Genomic DNA, 14,635 nt, shown 5'->3' on the forward strand with positions numbered 1-14,635 from the left:
AGGATGCGTGGTAGCGACTGGTGGTCGGGATTGCTACTGTTCGCACGTTAGGAATTGTAGCTCTTAGAAACAGCCGAAAAAAACTGAAGGCGCCCTTTGGTGCGATCAACAATAAGCCAGCATTGATGCTAATCGTTAAAACTGTGCCACCAGAGTCATGACTTTTAATAGACCACCAGTAGCAACCGTCAGTCGCCTTTGTGCGTAACCAACAAGGAGCCATAAATGGACTTAAAGAAATCGTGCCTACGACGGGTATTATAGTTAGCCCAGAACATCTCCTCCAGTGAAACTACGCTACAGAAGTGTTACCATTTTAAGTAGTTTTCCCTCTCTCTGCAAGAAAATTTTCTGAAAGATTCGCGAGAGGCAAAAATCGCGAATCTTTCCGAAATGGCAGAAACGTCGATTTCCTTAAATACATATAAACAAAACCTTTCCAAATATTATTTTTTTAAAATTTTCGCCTTAAAAGCCTTCCAGATACTCATCCGCAAGTTAATGATGTTGTTCCAGATCGTCAAACATACCATTGACGTCATCAGTATGTTTCCATATTTATTAGTTGTGGACAATGTGACAATGGCGGCCACCGTGGTGTGATGGTAGCGTGCTCCGCCTATCACACCGTATGCCCTGGGTTCAACTCCCGGGCAAAGCAACATCAAAATTTTAGAAATAAGATTTTTCAATTAGAAGAAAATTTTTCTAAGCGGGGTCGCCCCTCGGCAGTGTCTGGCAAGCGCTCCGATTGTATTTCTGCCATGAAAAGCTCTCAGTGAAAACTCATCTGCCTTGCAGATGCCGTTCGGAGTCGGCATAAAACATGTAGGTCCCGTCCGGCCAATTTGTAGGGAAAAATCAAGAGGAGCACGACGCAAATTGGAAGAGAAGCTCGGCCTTAGATCTCTTCGGAGGTTATCGCGCCTTACATTTATTTATTTATTTTTTTTAATAGAAATGTCAAACCGGGAGACTTGGGTGCCGAATGATGAAGTGTGAAACTCAAAATTAAGATTTCAGACGCTATTTTATAATTAAGCAAATAAAGTGAGTTTTCCAACCCTTCTCATACATTTTGAAGATATGTACATGCAACTTAAGTATGAACTCAAAATTATTTCAAAGGAGAATTTAAACCACTGGAGCATACTAAAGAATTTTGCATCACTGATTTCCCCCTTATTCTTTAAGCCACTCGGATATACAATTCGGCATCTTTTTCGGGTAACTTGCTTTCGCCGATTAAGTGACCGGCGGAAACCTCTAATTTGTATGGACGAAAGTTGACCGATATCGCGCCATCGATTTTTCGATAGGATTTGGGCTCAGGAAAAAAAGTTCCACTACGCATACCCAAAAAAATACTTTTCGAACCTGCGAAATTTCATTTTTTTTTAACTTTTTTTCGACTTTTATTTTTAAGGTGTTTTTCATCACCTACTAAAAAAATGTTCATATGTATACCCTGTCCGACCCAAAAGTGTCTGCTAAAAACCTTGTCGATAACAGTTTTTGGAAAAAAATAAAAATAAAACTTTTACAACCAAATGAAAATTTTTTTAGTAGGTCATGAAAAAAACCTTAACAATCAAAGTCGAAAAAAGGTAAAAAAAATGAAATTTCGCAGGCTCGAAAATTATTTTTTGGGTATGCGTAGTGGAACTGAGCCCAAATCCTATCGAAAAATCGATGGTGCGATATCGGTTAATAAAACGACCCAGTCTAATGTACATCAATGGTAGGCAAGGAGTGATACAAATGCACGCACTGAACTCACACTTATTCTAAGGCCGAGCCACAATCAACTCTTTCATATAGATGCGTTCAACGCAACCTTATGCATGCCAGTAATATCGCCACAATCACGCAAGATGTTGCGTTTGTAAATATGAAGGAACTTCAAACTTAGCAATTGAAATTTATTTCGCCTTGCCCATTCACATACAAAATTTCGCGAAGCACTGTTATAAACATTCTCACTATACAAGAAAAATACTTGTTAACATATTTTGTGTCCTATTCATTAGTTAAATTGCAATTTTTAACTGTGAAAAATGTTAGAACTGTACCAACGAGTGGGAAAAATAATTTCACTTTCACTTAGCCAAAATGTCGAATTCTTCTTCCTATGCTTTGCTTGCACCAAAAGTTGGAAGTTGGCTACTTTTTCACGTCAGATCCGCCAGTGTCGCGCGGTCTGCCGTTCTCCATAAAAATACGCGCAATCTACCCATCATGCATTAAATTGCGTTAAAACGCAATAGTGCCACTCCAGAACTATTGAAAAGCTACTCAGAACACCAATTTTTTCATTTTGAAAATTTTTCTAAATTTTGGACTTTAAGAAAAATGTTTTCTCATTCGTGTGGATCAACGGTGGGCACCACTACACATACACGGTTACCAAATTGAGAATGAGTTTGTATACACGAACTTGTAGTGAGCACGAAAGCAAAATCAAATATTTAAATATTTATTAAGTTTGATTTCAGCACATGTACCATTGTAAAGGTTTACATGTAGGACATGTAGCAGCACGCACACACACAGCTATGCTCACCTGATCAAAATGCTTGTTCTTGTTCGTTTTTTTTTGTGGATGCTATTTTGCACTGTTGTACTTCTTAGGTCCAAAAAAAGTGCAGTAGCTGCTAACGAAAACTGCGTAAAAATTTAATTGTAGATTACAAAGAAATACCCTTATTTACTTTCTCTCTTTAAAATCCATATGTTTTGGACGATTTTAGTTATCAAATTGTAATTCTTTATTACCGGGGACAATTGCTAAAACACGACCAAAACCGGCGGGTGGACGCGTTTTGGCCACGGTTTCAATAATTCGAACACGTTTCCGCCTTTGGATTATTGATACCAGGACAAAACGTGTCTTTTCATACCTCTTTCCACATTTTTGTAAATCTTTTGGCAGCCGATCAGGGTTTTAAACTGTTTTTCCTGTTGCTGTTGAACGGGTAGATAAAATTTACCACCCGTGTTTTTATTCTTAATGTTAGCATAAGTTCGCTTCTTCAGATACTCTATTCGAAGATAGAGTGCACTTTACATTTTCATGCTAAATTTGTTCAAAAAAAGTTACCATCACAGCAACCCATATCTGATATTCCGCTCCTTTTTTGTTTTCCTGTGTCGCTTTCGACGACAGCAACCCCTGTAATTTTGACACTTCGTTCAGTGTCAAACTCATGTTCCACGCAGGTTCCACAGTTGGACACTTCGGTCAGTGTTAAACGGCAGTGTGTTAGAAAGAGAAGGAAGTGTTTCTTTCTCACACATAACCTACTTGTAAACCTGTACTATGACAGTGAGCACGTACCACACGCACGCTTTGGTATTCTCTTTTGAGCGTGCATGCGACACTTCCTTGTGGCCGAGCCACAATTAAGTTTTTCATATAGATACGTTCAACGCAACCTTACGCATGCCAGTAACATCGACACAATCACGCAAGATGCTGCGTTTGTAAATATTAAGGAACTTCAGACTTGGTAATTGAAGTTTATTTCGCCTTGCCCATTCACATACAAAATTTCACGAAGCACTGCCAGCTTTTGCCAGTGCTAGGCGAAAGTATTTCGGTCGCGACTCACTTGGATCTCCCGAGGAGCTATCCAAGGTTGATATCGAGATCATTCGGAACTTTATCGTTGCTACCCAACGATTCTCTAAGTAGTTATATCTACGTCACCGTTATTTTAGTTCATTATATGTGGTATCACAACGGACCTTCATGTTGCCCAAGTGAGCTTCCCCTATCAGGGAAGCTACCACCCAACCTAACCTAACCTATAGGTGGACGCCTTTTGCTAGATATCGCCGTAAAGGTGGACCAGGGGTGTCTCTAGAATATGTTTGTACGATATGGGTAACAAATGAAAGGCGTTAATGAATATTTTAAAAGGGAGTGGGCCTTAGTTCAATACGTGGACGCATTTTTGAGATATCGCCATAAAAGGGGACCAGGGGTGACTCTAGAATGTGTTTGTAAGATATGGGTATCAAATTAAAGGTATTAAAGAAGGTTTTAAAAGGGAGTGGCCCTTAGTTGTATATGTGAAGGCGTTTTCAAGATATCGACCAAGATGTGGACCAGGGTGACCCTGAACATCATGTGTCGGGTACCGCTAATTTATTTATATATGTAATATCACGAACAGTATTCCCGCCATGATTCCAAGGGCTTTTGATTTCGCCCTGCAGAACTTTTTCATTTTCTTCTACTTAATATGGTAGGTGTCACACCCATTTTACAAAGTTTTTTATAAAGTTATATTTTGTCCAAGGTTCGAATCGAGCTCAAGGCCAGAACAATAATAATAATAAATGGATCTATCTGCGCAGCTATGGCAGGTTGTCTGAAAAATTGTCTACTTACTATTCCAAAAACAAAATACAATTTTTCAAATTTAGAAAAATTAAAAAATAACAATAATTATCATTAGGAAAAAAATTATTGTTCTGGCCTTGAGCTCGATTCGAACCTTGAATGATTTATCAATAGGCCGATAAAAACAAAAACAATAGTTATATTTTGTGTCAAAAAACCAATCCAGTCACCATTTTTAATAATTTTTTTCGTAATTGGTATTGAATTATGGAATTTTTTTCATTTTTCGAAATTTTCGATATCGAAACAGTGGGCGTGGTCATAGTCGGATTTCGGCCATTTTCTATACCAAGATAAATTGAGTTCAAATAAGTACGTGAACTAAGTTTAGTAAAGATATATCTAGTTTTGCTCAAGTTATCGTGTTAACCGCCGAGCGGAAGGACAGACGGTCGACTGTGTATAAAAACTGGGCGTGGCTTCAACCGATTTCGCCCATCTTCACACAAAAGAGTTATCGTCATAGAGGCTATGCCCTTACCAAATTTCACAAGGATTGGTAAATTTTTGTTCGACTTATGGCTCTAAAAGTATTCTAGAAAAATTAAATGAAAAAGGGCGGAGCCACGCCCATTTTGAAATTTTCTTTTATTTTTTGCATTTTGTTGCACCATATCATTACTGGAGTTGAATGTTGACATAATTTACTTATTTATTTACTGTAAAGATATTCAATTTTTTGTTAAAATTTTACTTTAAAATTGTTTTTTTTTAAGTGGGCATGTTCGTCAACCTATTTTGCTAATTTCTATTTAGAACACATATAGTAATAGGAGTAATGTTCCTGCCAAATTTCATCATGATACGGGCATTTTTCGAAAAAGGTCAAACACAGACAAAAAGTTGAAAGTCTATAAAAATATGTTCTTTTAACATATTTTTATAACAAATCTATTAAATTAAACTAATATAAGCCAATTTTACATTTATTCTTAATACATATAGATATATTGACATGCAAGGCAGAACAAGTGCAAAAGTTTTGTTTTGAACATTTCTCTTGCACTTTTTGTTTCTATCAATGTTCTTAATGAGAGTCATTATGCATTTCAATTTGCTCTTTAAACTCTCTGTTTATGTTTAAGAAATATGAGAAAAATGTAAAACAAACGATGCGATTGAATATTACGGTAAATGTCTTATTTGTTCGAATGTGTATTTGGATGTCGCGTTCAACCTTGAAAAATAGGTTTTCTTATCAGTTACTCGAAAATATTTGTGCAATAAGCATCAAAATTTATTAGCAAATATAAATTTCTATCAGAAATTTGATAAAACAAATTTCGCTCGCAAATATTCATCGCTTTGATCGTGGTATTTTATTTAAAGTGTGTAGCATGCAACACCATAAAAGGGTAAAAATATATTAAATGACCGTTATGTTCTAAATTACCCCTTACTTGAGTATGTGAAACTAAAAATATAATTTTGTATTATAGATGAGTAAAAACAACAGCGAAAAAAATAAAGCAAAATGCAAAAAGTGGAGAGAGAAGTTAAAGGATGATGAAAACTATAAGTTAAAAAACAGGGAAAGAATGCGGAGTTCTAGACAAAAGTGAAGAGCTCTGGCTGAAGAAAACGAAAATTGTATGGAAGAGAGGCGGAAATATAATCGCTTAAGACAAAAAGATAGGCGACAAAAAGTAAATCAACAAAATAGAACGACATGCGATATTCAAAATGAATATTGCATGACAAATAATTGTAAAAAGTGCCTAACAAATTTAAATTACGAGCTTATTCCTCTTGATAATTGGCTAATATGAAAGATGAAGTAAGCTGGAAACAATAGCAAAAAATAGACAACCACATGGCTCTCTCTAGTACAACATCAACTGTATCTAACCTAATTTTAAATTTGGAAGCAAAATTACCTTCTTTTAAAACCAATTTTTTTTTTTTAAAAAGAGGTCAGCAGAAATATTTTGAAGAATCCAAAAATAACCTGAAGGCTTCTGAGCTCGTTATTCAAATAGGTTTTGCCGAGAATTACATGCTAACACACCAAAATGAGATTCAAAGTGCTCATTTCAGCTACCGCCTGGTAACAATTTTTACTTGCGTAGCTTGGGTACATGGTGCTTCACAGTCGTTTGCGGTCATAAGTGACAAACTGACACATAATAAACATGACGCCAATATTTTTGTTTTGGGACTTTTACGCGAAATTAGTAAAATTTTTGGCCAGTTTGCAAAAATATCAATATTTTCCGATGGATGCTGCGCTCAATTCAAAAATAAATACATCATGAGTAGTTTAAACGATATCATAAAAGAAATTAAATGCAGTTATGTTGAATGGAATTTTTTTGCCATTTCACACGGAAAGGGAGCCGTTGATGGAGTTGGAGCCGTCCTTAAAAAAAAGTCTGGCAGGTAACCAAATCCAAGAACTTGGTTTTACCCGATGCATTTTCCTTTTATGAATGTAAAAAGAATAATGTTAACGGCATTCAAATATACTTTATGTCAACAGCTCAAATTGAAAATTTGTGTCTGCATTATTAATTAGATGAAAAATGGAACAAAACAAAGAGTATGCCAGGTATAGCCAAGTTCCACGCGTTTTGTTGTAATGACCAACAGCTGACAGCAGCTAGAACTGCACACTCCACTGCAAAAAATTTAATTAAGGCTATTTTTTAAGTTGATCTTTGTTATACATATTTAAGATGAATATACCTATTTTGTTTTTATTTATTAAATATATTTTGTTAAGTTTGCCACTTTTTTGTAATAATTAATCAGTTGAATGTATTGTCTTATTGATGTAAATGTATGGCAGAAAAAATGTCGCGTTCGACCTGTCGCATTCGAACCTGATAAAAACTGAATTAAAAAATAAACTACTCAATATTTTTGAATAAAATAGAAAACATTATTAACATAACCAACTTTTAAATATTTTAAAATTATTCGCAATAAATTATTGCTTAAGGTTTCGCTAAAATCTGTGGTTAAATTATTATTCTAAAAAGTGACTTCTGTTTTTGTAGCGAGCGAAAATTATCACTTGCCTAAAATCATCCTTAACACAAATTATTGTGTTAAGCAAGATCTATAAGATTCACTTTTTGTCAAAATAAAAACGTGTTTTGGCATTTGCTTTTTTTCACTTTCAATGCGTACGAATGTCGCATTCGACACTGGAGAAATACCCATATCGTCAACGACTGACAAATTACAGCTTGCAAAACTTTTAAATTACCTTCTTTTAAAAGTGGGCAGTGCCACGCCCATTGTCCAAAATTTTACTAATTTTCTATTCTGCGTCATGAGGTCAACCCACCTACCAAGTTTCAACGCTTTATCCTTTGATAATGAGTTATCGCACTTTTGCGGTTTTTCGAATCTTTCGATATCGAAAAAGTGGGCGTGGTTATAGTCCGATTTCGTTTATTTTAAATAGCGATATGAGATGAGTGCCCAGGAACTTAGATACCAAATTTCATTAAGATACCTCAAAATATACTCAAGTTATCGTGTTCACGGACAGACGGACATGGCTAAATGAATTTCTTTTTTCGCCCAGATCATTTTGATATATTTAGGTCTATATTTATCTCCATTAGTTTATGCCGTTACGGGTGCCGTTATGCGAACAAAATTAATATACTCTGTGAGCTCTGCTCAGCTGAGTATAAAAATATGGAAAAGGGCACCGGCCTTTTTCGACCAAGCATTTTCTCTCATTTCGGGAGCCATGACTCGAAAATCAGTTATGTATCTTAGTAAAGTTCGGTGAACATAACCTCCAATGCATCGAAATTGGAAAGGAACACGTCAACTTTTATATAAAAGATTTTTAAAAGAGCCGTCTACGAATAAGATAAGCTATGACTTTGTGAAACGTAACATTATATCAATACTATTTTACCTCTAACAAAAAAGTTAGTAAATAAATAATTTTTACAACAGACGTGCTTTTTTTGAAGCATTCATTATTTTATGTTAGGAAAGCCAAACCAGGAAGAAGGAAGAATTCACCTATCGTGGATAACTTGGTACACTTATTTCCTTTATAAAAAAGAATATTTTTAAAAAAAGTGGCCAAATTCGATTAATTATCACGCTCTTTTTGATAATACTTAGTGTCAAAAGACTGAAGCTAAATGCACTGTATAATAGAAGCTCTCAACTGAGTATTTAATGTTCGGCTCCTCCTGAACTTAGACACGCTTACTTGTTTAAATGTAGCGTTGTTTAAAAATTTTACGTTATATAGTCTGACTAAGCGGTGCCGCATAATTAAGATCGCTAAAAAGCGTCCGGTATGCTCACTGTTTTCAGAGGCCCCGCTTTGAAGTAAACTTCGAACGCTTAAGGCAGACGATTCACAAAATTTAATTTTGAAATTTTTCATTTTTATGCCCAGCTGTACTTGTACACAGGGTATTACAACTTTAATTGGATAACGGTTGGTTGTACAGGTATAAAGGAATCGATATAGATATAGACTTCATGTCTCAAAATCATCAGCATCGAAAAAAAATTTGATTGAGCCATGTCCGTCCGTCCGTCTGTCCGTTAACACGATAACTTGAGTAAATATTGAGATATCTTCACCAAATTTGGTACACGAGCTTATCTGGACCCAGAATAGATTGGTATTGAAAATGAGCGAAAGCGTATGATAACCACGCCTACTTTTTATATATTGTTACGAATATTAGCAACACTAATGGGTACTGTCATCTCTAAGCGATGCTAAGCAGTGACTTGTATGCACATCAATAGATCAATCATTATGTCTACACAGATGTACGTACACGCAGCGGAGAATAGACGCACAAACATATGCAGATATCTTATCTGAGATGCTCCCAAAAGTATGCAATTATAATTGTGCTCACACATACACGCGCGTATGAGAAGCTGTACACGTAGTAATTTTACAGCTGATGGCCAACTAGTAGATTCTGGAAATGGAAGCGCCTAGAAGATGCGAACGAAAAATCACAGAGTATAAAAGGTAGTAACAGTAGAGGCACGACAATCAGTTTCATTTAAGCAAGCTATTGGTTGTGAAGTATCAGTGTTATTGTGAAGTTATTTAATAAAGGCCATTTTGCATTATTAAATATTGGAGTTATTTATTCAACAGTTTAGCGATACGAACGTTAGTAGAAGGTTGCGAATAAGAGGATTTGCAGTAAATTCGTTACAATATATAACATTTTGGAAAACACAAAAAACCTGAATATTTAGTGAATAATACACCTAGAATGTTGAAATTTGACGTGTGGACTGATATTGAGACTCTTGATAAAAATTTGAAAAAAAATTTTTTTTAAATGGGCGTGACACCGCCCAATTGTGATAAAATCAATTTTGCAAATATTATTAATCATCAATGAAAAATCATTAAACCTATCGTAAAAAATTCGGCAGAGGTTGCCTTTACTATAAGGAATGCTTTGAAGAAAAATTAACGAAATCGGTTAAGGATTACATCCACTTTTATATAAAAGATTTTTAAAAGGGTCGTGGACGAATAAAATAAGCTATATCTTTGCAAAAAAGAGCTTTATATCAATGGTATTTCATTTACTAAGTGGATTTATAACAATAAATAGGAAACACTTCAAATTTAAAAAATGGGCGTGGCATCGCCCCTTTTATGACTAAGCAATTTTCTATGTTTTGGGAGCCATAACTCGAAGAAAAATTAACGGATCGTAATGAAATTGTGTACACATATTTTCCTTATAGCAGAAAATTTTTCTAGTAAAAATGGACGGGATCGGTTAAAGACCACGGCAACTTAGATATAAAACAAGTTTAAAAGGGTCGTAGACTAGAATAATAAGCTATAACTTGGCAAAAAATAGTTTTGAATCAATATATTTCACTTATCCAGTTTTATTGTAAGAGGAAAAGGGGAGGCCTTTTTTTTAAAGTAATTTATCTTAAATGTACAATTGAAGCTCACGCTGAGTATATTATGTTCGGTTACACCCGAACTTAGACACCTATTTTAATTACTTTTACATTGTAACATTTTTGAAAACGTTCTCTACCGCTATGAAACGGCCACTTTATAGACGTACCGCCTTTGAGGCACCAAGACCTTTTCAGTTCTGAAGCAAACTTATACTTTTTATTCAAGAAAAATTTGATTTCTAGGCTGCTTCTCTTTTCGATGTTAACGCTTCTTCCGAAAAAAAAGAAAAAATTCTTCACATGTTGCAATTCGAACTATCAATTATCTTTTCAATATTCTTTATTCATAATTCTTCATTGGCCGAGCGTCTTCGTCCATTCACATAACATGATCTAGCCAACGAAGCTTTTGGGCTTTCGTTCATGGTGGCAAAGCCACATCAGAAATTCTCAAATTAGTTTTAATAAGCAGGGTCGCCCCTCGGCAGGGGTTTGGCAAACAGTCCGAGTGTATCGCTGCCATAAAAAGCTTCTCAGTGAAAATTCAGCTGCCTTGCAGCTTCCGTTCGGAGTCGGCACAAAACAAGAAGGTCCCGTCCCACCAATTTGTAGGAAAAATTAAAACGAGGCACGGCGCAAATTGGAAGACAAGTTCGGCCTAAATCTCCTGGAAGGTAAATAGCGCCAAGGATTTTTTTATTACGCAGAGTATTCATCACGGACTGAACCATAAATCCGAATGAGGCCAAGTCACAAAATATATCATCTTATGTATAAAAATTCTCTTGTCACAGTATTTGTGGTTAAACTCCTTCGAAACGGCTCGACTGAATCTCATGAAATTTTGTGAGCATATTGAGCAGGTCTGAGAATCGGATGTTATCTATTTTTCATATTCCAAAATGGTAACGGTGGTCCACCCCTTCATTTTTCTTTTAGACAAAATTTAAGAAAAAAAGGAATGGAGAGACTGAGAGGGAGAAATATACGCAGGGAGAGGATTGAATAAAAGGATAAAGAAAAGGGGAGAGAGGAGGAAGGAGGGTAATAGGCAAAAACTTATTTTAAGTTATGCAGCTAGACCAAAGTTACAACGTCTACCGGATTTGCTAATTAATAGATAAAGTCAACCCGTTTGCCAACATTCAGAAGCTTCCGAATTATATTGATATATACAACTTTTGGATTAACTACCCAGATATGAAATAGAGGTCTTTCGGCGGCGGTGGCATAGTGTCCGTACCGCATGGAGCAGTCTAGGTACAAGGAGCTGCCCCGACGATGACAATGGATGGGAGGCACGTAACAAATTAAATGGGGTTACACTGAAATGAAAGCCAATAATAGAACCGGTGGCCACCGGAATGCTCTTGTACAGTCCTAATGGTTGTACAGATAATTTTTATTGAGTACAAAATATCTTATCTAAAATAAAATTCTGTTTTAATGTTGTTCTTCTTTTTTAGACTGCGCAACATGGATTTCCCCACAAACCGTCAGCTGTGGCTTATGACCCAATATCAAAACTTATGGCAATAGGCACTCAAACGGGCGCAATTAAAGTGTTCGGTCAGCCTGGTGTAGAATTTTACGGTCAACATACGCTTCTAAGCAATTCAGCAGCTGAACTCAATGTACAACTATTAGAATGGGTATATGGCACTGGGCGTGTGCTCTCGTTAACTGCTTCGAATCATTTGATTCTGTGGGAACCTGCCGGAGCAACTTTGGTTCCCATAAAAACATTACCTTTTGATGGAAAATTAAAGAAAGTATCATCACTTTGTTGCTCATTGAACAAAGATATTGTATGGATTGGTACCGAAGGTGGCAATATATATCAATTTGATCTTAAATCATTTTCAATACGTGAACCAGTTATCTATCATGATATTGTGCTCGAACAAGTACCCCCAACTTATAAGCTAAATCCCGGTGCTATTGAATCCATAAAACAGTTACCTAATGCACATAATAAATTGTTGATTGCATACAACCGTGGACTTTGTGTATTATGGGATTTGGAAACATCTTCGGTGGTACGTGCATACATTGCACCTGGTCATGGTCAGAGTGTAGGCTTGTTTGTGAATGCATCCGGCACACAATTTACTTGGTATCATGCTGATGGTTCCTATGCTTCTTGGAATTTAACCAACGCAGAAGCACCTAAAAACGTTAACTACGTTCCTTATGGACCGGATCCTTGTAAAAGTATAAATCGTCTTTACAAAGGCAAACGTGGGTAAGTAAATCAGAGTATCTAAATGGCTGATTGATTTGAGTTAATAAATATTGTGTTGTATTATTTTTCAGAACGGCTGATGTTGTAATATTTTCGGGTGGTATGCCACGTTCAGCTTATGGGGATCATAACTGTGTATCAGTACATGCAAATGATGGCAATAAGGTGTGCTTAGATTTTACATCGAAAGTTATAGATTTTTTTGTAACATTCCAAGGTAGTACTGACAATGTCGAAATCTTGGTCGTATTACTTGAGGAGGAGTTTTGTGCTTATGATTTAACTGATTCCAAAGTACCTGTCATTAAGGCGCCGTATTTACATTCCGTCCATGCATCCGCAGTTACTTGCAATTATTTAGCTTCACAAGTTAGTCAAGATGTTTATGAAAGAATTGTGCGTGCTGGTGAAGAACAGGATTCTGAATGCAGTAATATTGAATGGCCAATAAATGGTGGTATTTTGGAAGATGAAACGAATGACGATTGGATGGATAATAATGAAATGAAAATGTATGAAATTCTGCTGACCGGACATGAAGATGGTTCAGTAAAATTTTGGGATTGCACTGGTGTTGTTTTGAAACCTCTTTACAATTTTAAAACCGCGCCATTGTTTGGGTAAATAAAATTTAATATTAAGTTTACTAGGTAGATATTTTTATTAGAGTACGCATTGAAAGGCAAACCTTTCGGACAAGCATTGTGCATTCATATAAGTGAAATTCTTTCTATTCCTCCATTGCCATACCTACTGTCAACTAATACCTGACAGGGAGAATGGCTGTTGCGAATGGCCAGAGAATGGAAGAAAGGTTTGTTTTTTGCTCGCCGTGATTAAGTTGAAGTGCAATGAATTTGTGTTTCAAATCATTTTTTCTTTTAATTGTGTATACAGAAAGTCGGACTACATATTGACTGTAATTTCTAAAATCTAGTTATTAGACAAAATATGAGCAGCCAGTTAAGCAAACATTTTAAAATATGTTAATAATGATATGTGCCAGTCGTCTACAACAATGTTTGAAAAATATTTTTGACAAATGATTTAAGTAATCGAACAGCGATTGAACAGGTGATGGAGGCAGTTTACTATTGTGAACGTTTTTTTCAAACATTTGCCACTTGTATGAATTCACAATGCAGACAAGTATGGAGTGTTTTTTACAATATTTCTAATGAAAATGCCTTCTTCTTTGGAAATATTTCTTTTTTTGTTAGTATACAGTTTTATACAGTGAACCCCGTTATAAGTTAAATACCCTAGACGCGCATCAGCATGGCTTCCGAAAATAACTTTGCACCACCACTCGTAGCACTAGACTTATCAAAAGCTTTTGACAGCCAATCACAGCACGTGACTGAAAGACTTGGAAGGGTTCACCTTTCCTCCCAGTAATAAAACGTGGCCTGCAAATTATCTGTGTGGTCGGCAGGCACCGGTGCAGTTCAGAAACGTAACATTAAAACCCAGACAAATTTAACTATTTGTATGAATTACGCGGGGGTGGCCCTTATTGATTTTTAAATGTATGAAGACATTTATTTGAAGCAATTTTTAATTTATAATTTATTTAGTAATTTGGAAAAAATTTAAACATCAGGACGGACAAGGCGACAGCTGTTTCGATTATACGTTGTAAATCTTTTCAATACTTTTTCTCCCGGGAGTGGGATTCGGACCCGCACTCCCACGATGGTTGAAGTGTTACAAACGCATTCAGCCCCGTCTTGCCTTAGTTGTTGTAAACTTTATCCCAATTGCCTTCCTTGCAAAGCAGCCGGTACCGCTTCCCAAGGCAGCCGGTACCGCTTCCCAAGGCAGCCGGTTCTATGTACCGAGCGACTCCAAATTTTTCCCGACTAAGGACTGCCATTTCAGTGTAACCCCATTTAATTAGTTGCGTCCCTCCCACAAATTGTCATCCTCCCAGCAGATGCTTGCAGCGGGACTGCGCCATACTCTCCTGCTCCGGGAAGGTATGGAACCCAATCCGGGTCCTTCTCCTGACCTCGGTCCTGAGAAATGGTTTTGCTGCGTTTGCCGGAAAAGAATCTTTTTAGGACGGTCATACACATGTCAGTGTATCACGTGCA

At 36.3% G+C, this 14,635-nt stretch overlaps 1 protein-coding gene across 12 annotated transcripts in view; it reads left to right on the top strand.

The window, feature by feature from the left end:
* The window catches only part of l(2)gl (LLGL domain-containing protein l(2)gl), a 188,190-nt gene that overhangs the window by 41,777 nt on the left and 131,778 nt on the right, over positions 1–14,635 (top strand). For 11 of the 12 annotated variants that reach the window (XR_010949716.1, XR_010949715.1, XR_010949717.1 and 8 more), the window contains 2 exons: positions 11,761–12,539; positions 12,611–13,159. Coding sequence is in view for 7 of the 12 variants with exons in the window: in XM_067766630.1 (XP_067622731.1) it covers positions 11,761–12,539; positions 12,611–13,159 (1,328 nt within the window). In the remaining 5 variants the exon portion in view is untranslated. Of the gene's footprint in view, positions 1–11,233; positions 11,704–11,760; positions 12,540–12,610; positions 13,160–14,635 lie in introns of all 12 variants that reach the window. The other variant, XM_067766631.1, reaches the window with a different exon arrangement.

Source organism: Eurosta solidaginis, chromosome 2 (genome assembly GCF_040869045.1).
Source record: "Eurosta solidaginis isolate ZX-2024a chromosome 2, ASM4086904v1, whole genome shotgun sequence".
NCBI lineage: Eukaryota > Metazoa > Arthropoda > Insecta > Diptera > Tephritidae > Eurosta > Eurosta solidaginis.